Source organism: Microcaecilia unicolor, chromosome 1 (assembly GCF_901765095.1).
Source record: "Microcaecilia unicolor chromosome 1, aMicUni1.1, whole genome shotgun sequence".
Classification (NCBI taxonomy): Eukaryota; Metazoa; Chordata; class Amphibia; order Gymnophiona; family Siphonopidae; genus Microcaecilia; species Microcaecilia unicolor.
The window spans coordinates 468,739,566-468,756,414 of NC_044031.1; the positions used below are offsets into that span (position 1 = coordinate 468,739,566).

A 16,849-nucleotide genomic window follows, 5' to 3' on the forward strand; every position below is an offset into this window, starting at 1 on the left:
AACTAAACACTGACCACCATGGTTTTAATACTACCCCCTAAGTTTTCAGCTGAAAATTCAACTTACATTAAGGAACGATCATAAATTAGACCTGCCATTCATTTGCCTAGAATCAGGAGCCTAATTTCGGTTGCCTAAACCAGAAAATTAGTGCTAAGCTCATAACTTTTCCCTTGCTCTAAATCCACCCCTTTTTCCCACTGTCTTTTTAGGCTTTTAGATTTAGGAGCCATGGAGGGGCATAATCGAACAGGGCGCCCAAGTTTTCCTGGGGCCGTCCTCGCAGGATGGCTCTGTGAAGGGGCGGGGAAACCCATATTATCGAAACAAGATGCGCGGCCATCTTTCATTTCGAAAATACGGTCGGGGACACCCAAATCTCAACATTTAGGTCGACCTTAGAGATGGTCGTCCTTAGGGATGGTCGTCCCCAGTTTTCGCCGATAATGGAAACGGAGGACGCCCATCTCAGAAACGACCAAATCCAAGCCATTTGGTAGTGGGAGGAGCCAGCATTCGTAGTGCACTGGTCCCCCTGACATGCCAGGACACCAACCAGGCACCCTAGGGGGCGCTGCAGAGGACTTCAGAAATTGCTCCCAGGTGCACAGCTCCCTTACCTTATGTGCTGAGCCCACCAACCCCCCCCCCCCCAAAAAAAAACCACTACCCACAACTGTACACCACTATCATAGCCCTAAGGGATGACGGGGGCACCTTCATGTGGGTACAGTGGGTTTCGGGTGGGTTTTGAAGGGCTCACATTTACCACCACAAGTGTAACAGGTGGGGGGGATGGGCCTGGGTCCGCCTGCCTGAAGTATACTGCACCCACTAAAACTGCTCCAGGGACCTGCATACTGCTGTCATGGAGCTGGGTATAACATTTGAAGCTGGCAAAAACTTTTTTTTAAGTTTTTTTTTTAGGGTGGGAGAGGGTTGGTGACCACTGGGGGAGTAAGGGGAGGTCATCCCCGATTCCCTCTGGTGGTCATCTGGTCAGTTTGGGCATCCTTTTGAGGCTTGGTCGCAAGAAAAAATGGACCAAGTAAAATTGGCCAAGTGCTCATCAGGAACGCCCTTCTTTTTTCCATTATCGGCCGAGGACACCCATCTTTTAAGCATGCCCTAGTCCCACCTTTGCTACGCTTCCAACTCGCCCCTGTGAACTTTGGTCATCCCCGCGACAGACAGCAGTTGAGGGCGCCCAAATTTGGCTTTCGATTATGCTGATTTGGGCGACCCTGAGAGAAAGACGCCCATCTCCCGATTTGTGTCAGAAGATGGGTGCCCTTCTCTTTCGAAAATAAGCCTGCTAGTGAAACTAGGAAGATAAATTTAGGACATCAGCTGTAGTAAATTTTCAGAGGCCAATTTAGGAGCCTAACTCACAAAGTTGGAAGTCTGACTGAACCATTTGCACGTTGCCTAAATCTCATCTCTTAAAGTTTACTGCTCAGACCCTATACAATTTTATGAGCCCTTCTCTGCACTGCCGCCACTCAGTCTGGAGATACGACCTTCAGAACTGCATACAGTATCCCAGATGAGGTCTTGTCAGTGAGTTCCTCAAAGACATTATCATTTGTCCTTTTCTAGAGCTATACCTCATCAGATGTGGTCCTGCCACTGCTTTGGTGTACCGCTTTGCAAGTTTAAGATCATCAGATATATTCACCTCACAGTCATTCTTATGTGGTTCACATCATGATCTTTTATTTGTACCATGTTTTACCAACCAAAGAGCTCAAAGTGTGCCAAAACAAGTCAGTGTGTATGTCATGTAAAGCACTCTAAAGAACCAGAAAACTAAAGGGAAGGATACACTGATACATCAGTATCTCACTCCCAAATGCATAACTCTATGCTTTTTTTTTCCCATTGAATCTTAGCTACTAAGGGGCTGATATTCAGACCACAGGAGGTAGCCAGGCTGACTCTCATGGTCAGTGCTGAGCCCGGATATTCAGTGTCGGGCCATTTCTGACAACCAGCATTGAATATCTGGTTTAAGTCAATATTCTGCGCTGGCTGCTTAAGTTGAAACCAGCCAGAGATAGGCCTGCTATTTCGGCAGCCCGATTTGGCCGCCAAAGTTAGCCAGCAATGTGGTGAATATTAGCGGATAGCTAACTATATCATGTGATATAGCCAGTTATCCACCAACCCCTGGATTCTATATAGTGCGCTTAGATTTAGGCACCGAAAGTGGCGTGGATTCTATAACACCACGTGTAACTTAATTGGCTTAACAAGCTAACGAGCGCCGATAACAGACTTAACAAGCAAAAATGAGCACTGATTGGCACTGATTAGAATTTAGGTGCACAACTCGCTAAGCGATGTGTGCCAAACTTCTAACACATGGAGACAAGAAGGGGTGTGGTTATAGGTGAGAAAATGGGCGTTTCATGGGCATTCCAAAATTTAGGTGCCTAGTTATAGAATATGGCCCAGTGCACCTAAATCTATGCGCTGATTGACACTGGGTTTTCATTGACGTAAATGGATGTGAGCAGATATCGGCGCTGAAATATCAGCTAAGCATATTCTATAATTGGCGCCTAAATCTAGGCGCCAATTATAGAATACACAGCACTGATTTCAGTGAAAAATTTTTAGGTGCCATATATAGAATCTCCTCCTAAGTGCTGACCATGAATATTCTTTGCTATCTTCACTACCTTCCTTTCTTTCAGCTTTCCCAGGCGCTCTCTTCTTTTTTTCTGAGATTTCTGGTATCTTTTGAATGCTAATAATTTCATCCTTGCCTTTTCAGCCAACCTGTTTAAAATCATACTAGTGTCTATTCCATCTTTCTGTTAGAAGAGCAGATACCGTGAATGTCAGATGTGTTGTCATTACTATAACTTTTTAGTCTAACCTGCTGTTCTATTTCACAAAGATCCTCCCACCCTCTCGGTACATTCTTAAGGTACTCTTCAGTTATGAACAGCCCAATCTTTATGTGACTCATCTCTACCTAGAACTGTACCTTCCACCTCCTCATCTTTTAAACATTTTATGTTGTCCAGACATTGGAAAGGCATCCCTAGGCTTTCGGTTCCATGTTGTTGTTATTATTGTGATTGTTATTCAGTACTTCATCAGATGAAAAGCAGCTTACAGTTTGGAAATAGGCAATAGTATTCCATGGTATTTTTCATAAATGCGGCTCTTGTGTTTTCTTTTGCAGCACAAAGTTTGCCTTATTCCAGTTGAAAACTTTTCTGTTGAATATGGAGAGCCCAAAGTGCACTGCATAGCCACATACGGGCGTTTCTCTAATGGGCGTTCCTATAACCAAAGGTAACTGAGATGCTGAAATGTTATCCTCTCATGATTCAGCAAGCTTTTCCTGATTGCACTGTGACAATAACATCAGTTTAGCAAATTTATCCAGATAAATCCTGCCCCAGTGTTTTTCCCAGCTGCCAAATACCCAGGCAGGGCTCTTGGCTATTCATCTCTATCTTCAAGAGATTAACTCTTGTGTATAATATTTGTATACCTCAGATTTCACAGAATAGAGACCATTGTGATTCATGTTAATGGTTCCCTGCACAGCAGCTTGCTTATGCTTAAACTCTTAAAAGACTAAAATCCAGCTGTTTAGACTGGATGGTGAGAGATCAGTGTTTTAGCTGGCATTTCATTAACTCTGTAATATCTAGGCCCCATATTCAAAGTGATTTAAATGAGCAGAGAGAGGATCCTGTCTGCTTGAACCATGCTCAGTGGGCCAGCTGCTGATATTCAGTGGCACTTGACTTAATCGAGCAGTGCCACTGAATATCGATACTAACCAGCCATCCCGAAACCAGGAAAGAGAGGGGACAGAGTCAGGGAGGTGCCGGCAATGTTCAGTGCAGTGCCTCCATACCTAAGCAGGTAGATAGAACCACAGAAAAAAACAGTCCTAACTATTCCTGCTTAGCTAAGCAGGGGTCGACACCAGTGGTGTTCCTAGGGGGGCTGACACTCGGGGCGGATTGCCGATGCGCCCCGCCCCCCGGGTGCAGTGCCCCCCCTGGATGCAACGTGACCCCCCCCAGCGAAAGGACACCCCCAGCGAAAGAACCCCCCGGGTGCACGCTGCTGGGGGGGTGCCGCGTGCGCCCGTCCTTCGTTCGTTTCATGCTTCTTCTCTGCCCCGGAACAGAAAGTAACCTGTTCCGGGGCAGAGGGAGCATGGAACGAATGGAGGACAGGCGCGTGCGGCACCTCCCCCCAGCGGCGTGCACCCGGGGCGGACCGCACCCACCGCCCCCCCTAGGAACCCCACTGGTCGACACCAAATATTGATGGCACTTGCATAGGTTGCAGTTGCCAGCCTGCACCTTGTATTGCTCCTCTTCTCTCCTGCCTTCCCCCCCCAAACCCGACAGGACCCAATCCTGCCTTCACCCACCCGGCAGGACCTCTTCCTCCCTTCCAATGTTCCTGAAGTATCCACGTGTCACCCCCCTCTAAGATAGGACCCAACCCCCACCCAACCAGAGTCGCAGCCCCCCCCCCCCCCCATGTCCCAGTAGGCTCCCCCAGGCAAATGTTCTTCATGTTGCACAAAATTATTTGTTTACTGTATTTGTAGTTATTGTTTCATGAAAGATACATTTCCCTCTTTTAGTTAGGAAACATGATAAAGGGGCTCTCGTTAGGTGAATTTTGGATTGGATTTTTGTTTGTGGTTTTGGTTTTGGTTTTTTACACTGCGGTATTAATTATAGGCTTGCTATCCTGGAAAAACTCAGCATTCTGTCATTTGTGTTTGAAACTGATAATATGTAGAGATTCTGTATCGTGCAGTGCTAAACTACAGAGGCAGTATCGGAATGTGTTAACTTTTGATAGACTATAGAAGGGCTTAAAATGCAGAGCTTATATATGTATGAAAATGTATCTATATCTGTTACATTCTCAGTTATTCATTTCAGTAGTTTATTGATCCTGAAAAAATCAAACTTTTTTTTGTCAGAAGGACACAAAGCATACATAAACCCACACATCCCCTCTCATCAGATGTGTAAACTAGTTTACATCTGAGAAATTTGTGTGAACCTGAGAGCTTCTGTACTACTGTACTAGGAGGTCATTCTGTAAGTGGGTGGCTCCTTTTAGGCACCAGATGCTGTGTGGTGAGAGCCTATTCTATAACACAGGGGCGTCCAACCTCGGACCTCTATTGCAAACAATGGAGGCAGTGTGTACAAATATATCTCATGCATATTCATTGGGGAAATCCTGAAAGCCCGACTGGACTGCAGCCCTCGAGGACCGAGACTGGGTTCCCAGGTTTCATTATAGAGCACTAGCATAACCTGGTATTAGCACGCCTTATATCTAGATGCCCACAGTTACACCAGCCATAGAGCTAGTGGAACTGCCTAAGCCCAGATGCAGGAAGGGCTTATGTAACTTACAGGCACAACTTAAAGAATACTTCCATTGTCCACCCAAATGATCACCCCCATACCCATACCAAATAAAGCTTAGGTGTTTCTTACCATGAAAGTGACTGTATCCTGTACACTTAAGCACTCACGTGGTGCATAAATGTGGAAGCCCTGTTATACAATTGCCCTTCTAAAGCTTCATGCTGCATTTGGGTTGGTATAATTTAAATTTAATGTTAAATGGTATTTATAGCCTACTTCTGTCATAATTATAACTTGAAGCAACTTAAGAATATGTATTCATTGAAAACAAAGATGGTCCAAGGAAACATCAGGGCAACCGATCTGCAAACTCCAACGTGGAAAACCAAACAAGCAGATCAATGGAGATGGAAACAAATGTTTATTTATAAAACACAAACCAGAATGATGCCCAACACAGGCCATGTTTTGCCCACACAGGGGCTACAAAATATTTTTTATTTAGATTTATTTACATCTTTACAGTAGTAGCTTAAGGAGAGTTACATTCAGGTACACTGGGTATTTTTCCCTGTCCCTGGAGGTTCACAATCTAAGGGCCCTGTTTACTAAGGTGTGCTAAAAATTAGCATGTGCTAATGCTAGAGACACCCATATATTCCTATGTTAGTGTGCCTAAGTAAACAGGGCCCTAAGTTTGCACCTGAAGCAATGGAGGGTTAAGTGATTTACCCAAGATCACAAGGATCAGCAGTGGGATTTGAACCAGCCACCTCCTGATGGCAAGACCGGTGCTTTAACCAGTAGGCCACTCCTCCACTCATAAATCAATTAAAACAGTAATAATTATTATATAATACAATTAAATATAGAAAAGAATTACATAAAAAATGTTTATAAAAATACCAAACCATGACAAATATATATATCAATCTCAAATGTGACATGCTATGCAATCAATAAAATTTATACAAAAAATAAAATCATTATCATTTCATATATTGGTCTACATAGAGCCACCAAAGGGCTGTTATGGGTTGTAGAGGGGGTGGATGGGGGAGATTAGGGGGGTTATTCAAAACCTGATTTAAATGTGTGAATCTTAACTGGATATTTTGATTACATGACTGTTTGTATTGGCATTGAACCAATAAAGATAATTTTTAAAAAAATCATTATCATAAAAAAATATATCATAAAGACCAAATCAGTAGAAAGCATTGCACATTTACAGCAAACACAAACAATAATATACATAATATCTATAAATAACTTAATGGTAGTATATCTAATAATATATCTGACATGTATATCTTAAAATAACTTAATTAAAACAAAAACAACTTTCACCTGAACTATATATGCAATAAAACTTCTTTAAAAAGGTACTGTCAGCAAAAAGGCACAAACTGAAAAAGAGAGAAGAAAAAAAAAACCCCAAACCAAATCATAATTGGATTATTGTGTTTAAAAAACTTCAACTGCTGCACTTAAGAGAACTATGAATACATAATTTTTATATAATAGCAGCATTCTAATAACAATATTCAAGAATAAACCTGCAAATTGGCAACTCTAACCACTGCACTTGGAGAGAGAACAATGTTCATAAAAAATGCTATTGCTTAAATGTGAAAGTGCTGCGCTTAAATCTAATGCACTACAATTTAAGAAAGGGTAAGACTGCTGCACCTAAGAAAACAACAAAGAGTGCACAGTGTCCATAAAATAAAAAAGTTACAATAATAGTACACAAAATGGAATCCAGCGGATCCACAGCTCAAAACCGCTGCTCACCAAAAAAAAAACTGCACACTCCCACATACAACGCTATTAAAACAAGAAAATGGAATATTCAGCAAAACAATAACTCCTATATATACATAATAATAGAGCTAAAACAAACCTTCTTCTGCAAACCAAACCAATCAATACCTAAGTTCTAGGAAGAAAAAATAAATTAAAAAAAATTTTAAATATAAATTCGATAGCCAAACAATGACACATATAACCATGTGATAATTTAAAAATATATACAGGCTAATGTCTAAAAAAAGGGTATTATAACTGCTACATTTTGAAAAAAACAGTATGAGCATAGCAAACAGAGGGGCCCTTTTACTAAGCCACGGCAAAAAGTGACTGTGGCAGTGTGAGCGCGTCTTTTGTGCACGCCAGGCCAGTTTTTGCTGCATCCTAGAAAAAGAACCCCCTCCTAGAGGGCTCCTTGCCCCCCCGGAGGTACACCAGACAACCCACACATATTCCCACAGAGAGATTCCTATATTCTTCTCATAGGCACATATAGATACCATACCACACACACACAGTCCCTTCTACCTACACACCTGCACAGCCCATAGCATTCTATGAATACACACTGTACTATGTCTCTTCCCACTGAGTTCCCATATGTGCCCCACCCTGCAAAGAGAAGAAGGGGAAATTCGCTATGGTATCACACTTTAAGAGAGTAATTCTAAGAGTGCACCTATATATAGGCACTTATTCAGTAACAGAAAGTAGGCGCCTATTTTCCTACATATAATATTAATGTAACTAGATATATACACATATAGGCTTAGGCAAGAGCATTTACACCATTCACAGAAGATATAGAAGATCTAAAGTAAGGTCTATAATTGTGATTAATTAAGGAAGGGGCAACATTTCATTGAGTAAATCTATAAGAACTGATGTATCTTAGAAATTAATTGGGGAAAAAAAATCAATTTATTTATTTATTTATAGTACATTTCTATCCCACATTTTCCCACGCACACAGGCACAATGTGGCTAACATAGGAGAAGTAAAAATGACAATACAATAAGAGAAAATGATAAGAGACAAGAAATAGGCAAGGAAGGGGAAGGGGGCATAACAGATACAGGGGTAAGGAAGTGGGACTATTGATCGATAAGAGTGTGGGGGGAGTAGACCAGTCCAAATTGTTGGAATAATGTATTGTATTTTACATGCATTGCCTGTCACCAATTTTTTCTCTGTGATTACTCTGTGACCTCTGATGTGAATTACTTAGAGAGGTCACACCCATGCAACTTCCTGTGGGGGTTAGACACAGCACATGGAGCTCATGATCTCTCCTAAGCTGAGAGAATCTATGGTGGTGTGAGCATCCATTACCATCTAAGCACATGGAAAGAGCTGATAATCCAAATGTATAGTATTATGTATATATAAGCCTGTCTGAATATAATCTAACTACAAACTGTGAGTAAACAGATGTTTTGTTACTTCAACTTTAAAGTGACTCAGCAGTGAATTATTCTGGGGTGTATGAGAGAGATGAAGAAAAGAAATTAACATTTCTAAAGCTGAAGCTGTGTGTACTAAAATCTGCTAATTATTTACTACAAATAATCCAACAAAAGGGTTATGGGCCCAGGGCCAGGAATTGAAAAAGAAGAGAAATATTACCAGGCAGTAAAAAAGCCACATTTTTTCTCTTAAGTTTTAAAAGAAAGATTCAGTCTGTCTCTCTCTCCCCCCACACACCAAACAGAAGGCTAAGAAAATGGCTGAGGGAGGAAATTCACCATTTTTCCACTCTCTCAAGGTGCCTAAATTAACTGAATTTAATTATCAGCAGTGGGAACTAAGATTCATATGTCTCCTTCAAGCAAAGAAATTAAATATATGCTTAGACCAAAACAGAACAGCTGAAAATATGGCTGAATGGGACAATGCAAACTATTATGTGAAGTGCATGTTTTTGGAAGCTCTCTCAGAGAAACAAGCCATATTGCTGGAAGAAAAAGATACAGCAAATGAAATGTTATATAAACTGAGAACTATGTATGCAACTACATATGCAAAACAGCAACCAATTTGGTTAGCAGAGTTGAATGAAACCAAATTAAGGGATAAAAGTAAGTGTAATGATCACATTATGCATCTTATGTCTTCATTTCAAAAGTTAGAACTTTCTGGAATTCCCATGTGTGATGCATTGAAAAGAGCATTTCTTTTTACCTCACTATCAAAGAAGTTTGATGTTTTTAGGTCTGTAAATGAAGCCATTGAAGGGCAATCTTTTGAACAGGCAGCATCAAAACTGAGGCAGGAATGCATAATTAATGATTCTGAGGAGAAGTGTTCTCAAAGTCAGTCAGAGAGAAATGAAACAAATTTCTTGGCAAAGAACAGAGGAAGGCGGAGCTATGGGAAAACTCCACCCAAGGGCAAGCTGATTTGCTATTCATGTGGAAAGGAGGGACATGTATCTAAATGGTGTAAGGAAACACAAAACACCCCCTCTAGCTCACCTAAGCCAATGGAACAAAAGAATTCTCCAACCAGGAAATGTATGAAGGACAATAATAAACATAAGAGCTTTCTAATGGCAGAAAAATCTTTGACTATGGTAAATAATAATTCAAATGAAAGTACTTGGATTTTGGATTCGGGGAGCACATGCCATTTAACCAATTGTAAGGATTTCTTTCAGGAAATGTGTCCAGAAGAAGGTATTCTTAATACTGCAAACGCAGGGACTGCTAAGATCCAAGCAAAAGGCATTGGATTCCTAAAATGCAAAGTGTCTAATGAAGTTAAAGAAATTCCTGTAAGTGATGTCTTGTATATTCCCCAAGCAGTTTGCAATATGCTTAGTGTATCTACATTAGATAAGAAGGGATTTGTGATTCATTTTGAAAACAGTAAGTGCACAATCTCTAAAAATGATGAAGTGTATGCTGAAGCTTTTATGCATAATGATATTTATAAACTGAGCATTTCAGGTGAAGCCTCACATCTGGCGCAAGTAAGGAAGAATGATGGTAAATGTAGTCTGGAAATCTGGCATCGCCGCCTGGGACATCGTGATTTTAAGGTGATCCAGGATCTTCACAGTGGGCAACTAGCCACTGGCATTCAGATAAGTGCAGATACTGGTAAAATGGAGAAATGCATAGACTGTGTTACTCAAAAAGGTGTGAGACCCTCATTTCCTGCATACACAGGAAATAGGAGTAATAAAGTACTGGACTTAATACACAGTGACTTATGTGGACCGTTTAATATCCCATCATTGGGAAATAACAGATTTGTGCTAATATTCTTGGATGATTTCTCTAGATACTGTGTGGCCTATTTGCTGAAAGAAAAAAGTCAAGTCACAGACATGCTGAAGAAATACGTAGCCATGGTGAGCAATAAATTTGAAAGAAAACCAAAGGTTCTTCAGACCGACAATGGTGGTGAGTTCACTTCACAAAGCATGCGCACATTTCTAGAACAAGAAGGCATTCAGCATATCACAACAGTAGCTTATACACCAGAGCAAAATTCTGTTGCAGAGAGAAAATTTAGGTCACTTGTGGAAATGACCAGATGTATGCTGTCAGATAGCAATCTCCCTAAAAGACTATGGGGGGAAGCCATTCTCACAGCAGTGTACCTACAAAACAGAATGCCAACTGAAGGCGCTGAGCGCACACCACATGAGACATGGCATGGTAGGAAGCCAAACCTGTCACACATAAGAACATTTGGAAGTACAGCATATGCTCATGTACCAAAGCAAAGAAGGCATAAGCTGGATTCCACAACAGAAAGGGGCATTTTAGTTGGCTATGCTCCAGGACACAAAGGATATAGAATTTTGAATCTGAAAACTGGCATTGTTGGCATAAGACATGTTACATATTTTGATGAAAACAAAAGGGTTGATAAAGGCTGGATTATCCCAGATGAGCCTTATCATCCAGAATATGAAACTAGAACCATAATAGACATGCCAGTGTATATAAATGCCATACCAAGGCAGATGTCTGAAAGCAACTCATCTGTATCTAACGAGGAACAGGCAGAGGAAGCAGACACAGAAAGGATCATTGAAGAAGACAGTACAGTTGGAGAAGGGGAATCAAGTGGAGAAGGACTCTCAGATTTAGAGGATGCGGAAAGGTCAGACCAACCTGTTGTCAGACGCTCATCCAGGGAAAACAAAGGTGTTCCACCCCCAAGACTGTCTTACCTAACAAAGTCAGCAGAAGCTCAAGAGCCCTTAACATGGGATGAGATTGAGAAAATGCCAGCAGAAGAAGCTGCTGAATGGCGTAAAGCTGCACAAGAAGAAATTGATGCATTGCATAAAAATAATACTTGGATTCTTACAAAATTACCTCCTGGCAAGAAAGCTATAGGATGCAAATGGGTATTCAAGTTAAAAAGGAATGCACAAGGAAAAGTGGAAAGGTATAAAGCCAGATTAGTCGCAAAGGGATATCTTCAAAAATATGGAGAAGATTTTGATGAAGTGTTTGCACCTGTAGTGAAACACACGACAATTAGAACACTTCTGAGCATTGCAGTCTCAAAAGGCATGCAAGTCAACCACATTGATGTGAAAACAGCATTTCTTCATGGAGATATAACTGAAGACTTGTACATGGAACAGCCAACAGGTTTCATAAATATAAAACAAAGACAGCTAGTGTGTAAATTAAACAAAGGTCTTTATGGATTAAAGCAAAGTGCAAAATGTTGGAATGACAAATTGCATAAAATATTGACAAATTTAGGATTTAAGCAAGGTGAAGCAGATAAATGCTTGTACACTAGGTGCAGAAATGGACAATATGCATACATTTTAGCTTTTGTTGATGATCTGCTCATTGCAAGCGAAAGTGAGCAAGAGTACAAGGACATTGTAAAATATTTAAACCTGAATGTTGAGATAAAAGAACTTGGTAATGTGTCATACTATCTTGGTATAGAAATTGAGAAACAAAATGATGGTTCTTATCTTCTAAGCCAGAAGCAGAAAATAAATGAGCTTATTGAAAGTTTAGGTATGCAAGATGCCCAAGTTGTAAGCACTCCCATGATCACTGATTTTCTGAAGGATGAAACAGTAAGAGAACCTTTACCAGATAACATCCAATATAGATCAGCCATAGGTAAGCTTTTATATCTAACTACCACATACAGGGCTGATATAGCAAATGCAGTAGGAATTTTGAGCAGAAGGGTCAGCTCACCTACCAAATCAGATTGGACTGCAGTTAAAAGGATGGTAAGGTATTTAAAAGGTACCATTGATTGTAAATTAAAGATTTCAGCCAATAGTAATCCAAAACTAATATGTTACTGTGATTCAGATTGGGCAGGGGATCATTCTGATTATAAATCCACAAGTGGATATGTGTTTATGTATGGAAATGTACAAATTTCATGGGCCAGTCATAAACAAAGTATTGTGAGTCTGTCTTCTACAGAAGCTGAATATGTGGCTGTATCAGAAGCATGCAGAGAACTGATGTGGATTGAAAAACTTTTGCTGGATTTTGGAATAGCTGAACAGAGACCAATCCAGATAATGGAAGATAATCAGAGCTGCATCCGACTGTCACAGAATGACAAGGTTCAGTCACGCACCAAGCACATCGCAACGAAATACCACAACGTGCGAGAGCTGGCGAAAGAAGGGGTCATCAGTCTACACTATTGTCACACCAGTGAGATGACAGCTGACATCATGACCAAACCGTTACCCAGAGAACGTTTTGAGAATCTGCGTATAAAGCTTGGACTTTGTGTGAATTAATAATTGCATGACAGTTATGCATGAGAAGGGATTTGTTGGAATAATGTATTGTATTTTACATGCATTGCCTGTCACCAATTTTTTCTCTGTGATTACTCTGTGACCTCTGATGTGAATTACTTAGAGAGGTCACACCCATGCAACTTCCTGTGGGGGTTAGACACAGCACATGGAGCTCATGATCTCTCCTAAGCTGAGAGAATCTATGGTGGTGTGAGCATCCATTACCATCTAAGCACATGGAAAGAGCTGATAATCCAAATGTATAGTATTATGTATATATAAGCCTGTCTGAATATAATCTAACTACAAACTGTGAGTAAACAGATGTTTTGTTACTTCAACTTTAAAGTGACTCAGCAGTGAATTATTCTGGGGTGTATGAGAGAGATGAAGAAAAGAAATTAACATTTCTAAAGCTGAAGCTGTGTGTACTAAAATCTGCTAATTATTTACTACAAATAATCCAACACAAATAGGTGGGTTTTCAGCAGCCTCTTGAACAGGTGGTGATCATTTTGCAGTTTTAAGCATTTCGGCAAAACATTCCAATTCTTGGCACAAGAGTATTGGAAGGACGAAGTGAAGATCTTCTTGTATTTGATGCCTCTGCAATTTGGGAAGTGCAGGTTGAGATACGACCTCGAGGTGGCAACTGCGTTTCTGGGAGGTAGGTCAATAAGGCAAAGCATATATTCTGGAGCCTGCCCCTATATGATTTTATGAGTTAGGGAGCAAAGTTTGAAAGAGATACATTCCCTCACAGGCAACCAGTGGAGAAGGAAACGCAGAGGTTGAGCATGCTCAAAACGTGATTTTCCTAGGATCAGTCTCGCCGCTGTGTTTTGTGCAGTCTGGAATTTTCACAAAAGATATCCAGGGCAACCTGCGTAAATCCCGCTGCAGTAATCCAGGTGAGATAGCACCAACCAATGAACAAGGGTGCGAAACAGTTCTCTAGTTAGGCAATATCTGATCTGCCGAAGCCTCCACATCGCATTGAACATTCTCTTAGTGACAGCTCGTACCTGGTCATCCAGATGCAAATGCTTGTCCAAGGTCACCCCAAGGAGCTTTAGGCTGCTAGATAGAGGGAGAACATAGTCATTTATAGTGAGGGTATCTGTAGGGGAGTGAATAGTATGGGGAGTGGAGAATAAGGCACTGAGTTTTATCCTTATTTAACTTGAACCGGAACACTCTCGCCCAGTGTTCCATTGTAGATATGCTAGTTGCAATCAGGTCGGAGATTTCAGCTACTGTGTCACGGAAAGGGATGGAAATGGTGACATCATCAGCGTAAATGTACGGATTTAGGCCCAGGTTGCAGAAGGCGGTAGCGAGAGGGATCCGCATGATGTTAAACAGCGTGGGTGATAGTGGTGAGCCCTGAGGCACCCCACAGGAGGCTCTCCAGGGAGTAGAAATGGTAGATTTCACTTTGACTTGGTAGGATCTGGACGACAAGAAGCCCTTGATCCAGTGCAAAACAAAGCCGCTCACGCCAAACGCGTCAAGGAGGTGTAAAAGGAGATCGTGATCCACCATATCAAAGGCACTGGACAGGTCAAACTGTAGTAAAAGAATTTTTTCCCCAACCGACATCTCACGCTTAAAGGAAGACAGGAGAGTAACCAGCACTGTTTCGGTACTGTATTGGGCGCGGAAACCAGACTGCGAATGGTGAAGGATGTCATACTTCGTCAGATATTCATTTAGTTGAGTGTTGACTATGCTCTCCATGACCTTGACCAACAGAGGTATTGAAGCTACAGGGCGGTAATTTGAGATTACATCAGGTTTTTATTTATTATTATTATTTATTGCATTTGTATCCCACATTATCCCACCTCTTTGCAGGCTCAATGTGGCTTACAATTTATCATGGATACTGGAAATAGAAGAGAATATACATTTGGTTTACAGAGGGTTTTGTGTTACATGGTGGTGAAATACATGATAGTGTTAAAGCAAAGACATTATAAGACATTTCTGGATATTTTAAAGATTATACAGTTATACGTGTTGATCTTTGTGATATATCTTGTCGAAGAGATAGGTTTGACACTGGATAGGGATTTTTTCATATTGTCAGTAAAAAATGTAGTGTACTGTTAGGGAGGGGAAAAATATTTTCATAAATTGGTAATCCCGACAGCCCCAGTGCCACTTTTTGACCTGTATGGGGCACCATTATAAGGGCAGCCATCTTGCCTCCACAGTTCACTCAGGCCCTTATGTCACATTACCTACCCTACCTGATTGTAGCTCAACTTGAGCCCAGATATGGACAGGCAGGTAATTACATTTAAAATCCAAATCCTTTTTATTCACACCTTTCCTCTGAGTCTTTTATTAGTAGTTGTTGCTTAATGTTTTTAATAATCCAAAAACTAATTGTTTCTTGCAAATCCTTTTATTTTTAGTGCATCATGTGTCTCATCAACAACATATGAAACTCCACCAAGGGCACTGCTGATGGACACAGCCAAAGAAGCACAACTTTCAGAAGCACAGAGAAGCATGCAGTATGATCCCTTAGACAGGTCACTGTTTCCTTCTGGCAGAATGACTGGGATGCTGCTCCATGCTCCACAGGTAGCTGTTGTCTTGCATTTATTGCCTTGCAATCCCATAGTTTCTTGAGGAGGCAACCTGCACCTTATCAGTAAATTCCATAGCAGTGCAATATGCAGAGATGGGTAGTAACAGAGTACAGTTACTTTGTTACAGTACTTAAGTACTATTGACATTACTTTTACTTACAAAGCGTTACATTTTTTGACCATACTTTTTACTTATAAGTCAATACAAGTAAGCTGTACTTTCGTACATAGTAACGAAGTACAAATTTAGAAACTAGTTTTTTTGAGAAAGTATTTTCCATACCTCTGTTTTTCCCCTTCTACATGCTTTCCAACTGATGTCAGACACAGCTTGCATCTGATTGAGCCCGAACTTCCGGTCCCAAAAACAGCCGAGTGAGTTCAGGCCAGTCAGACGCAAGCTGCATCTGACATCAATTGGAAAGCCTGTAGAGGGGGAGAAACAGAGGTATGCTGGGCATCTCCTCCCCATGCTATGCTGAAGCCAGTAAGGGTGCAGGGGTGGAGGGAGGGGCCTGGAGCATATGGGGGGTGGGGCCTGGGCCCTGTAAAAAAAAGATAGATGAGACATGTGGGGTCTGGAAAAAAGGTGGCTAGTGTGTGTGTTGCAGGAAGTGGGCTAGAATAACAATGGATGGAGTGAGTGAGGGGCCTGGAGCATGAGGAGAGGGGCTGTGAAACAAGCTGGATGAGGCATGTGGGAGGCTAGAAAAAAGGGTGGCTGGTGTGTGGGTGGGTGTGTGCGCAAGCCGGGAGGGGGCTGGAAAACGAAGCTGGAGGTCTGTAGGAAGGTGCATGGGAACATGCTGCTGTTGTGGCTGTGCTGGTGGAGGTGGGGGGGGGTGTGTGGGGGGGGGGGGTATTTCATGCTTAGGAATTAATGCTCTGCTACCTGTTAGAATTGTAAGCAAAGCAGGAAGTGTAATCGTCCTGTTAAAAGAAAATAAACAAAACCATTGTAAATCAATAAATTGACTTGATGTAATTTTATAACTTAATTATGGACTTCTTTTACACAAGTTACCTATCTGTTCCTGACACTGCTCACATTCTATCTTTAGCCTGAGCAGTTACTTAACTATTGGCTCCTTTCTCTTGTCTCTCACAGGACTGCACATTCATGAGGACTCTTTTTGCATGCTTTTTTAGTGTCCCAAAGCTAGGTTTTTGGGGAGGATGTGGTACCAGTTCTTCAGCTGATAAACATACTAGATTCTGTGGTGCAACTTGTTAAGAATACTTTTTACTTTGTAATGACAAAAGTAGTTTAAGAGGCTGTACTCTATTACTTTTA

General features: G+C 41.2%; 1 protein-coding gene across 1 annotated transcript in view; it reads left to right on the plus strand.

The window, feature by feature from the left end:
- LAMA3 (laminin subunit alpha 3) overlaps positions 1-16,849 on the plus strand; it is a 407,718-nt gene that overhangs the window by 206,015 nt on the left and 184,854 nt on the right. Inside the window, 2 exon segments of the mRNA XM_030188133.1 lie at positions 3,197-3,309; positions 15,376-15,547. Of these exon segments, the coding sequence (XP_030043993.1) occupies positions 3,197-3,309; positions 15,376-15,547 (285 nt within the window).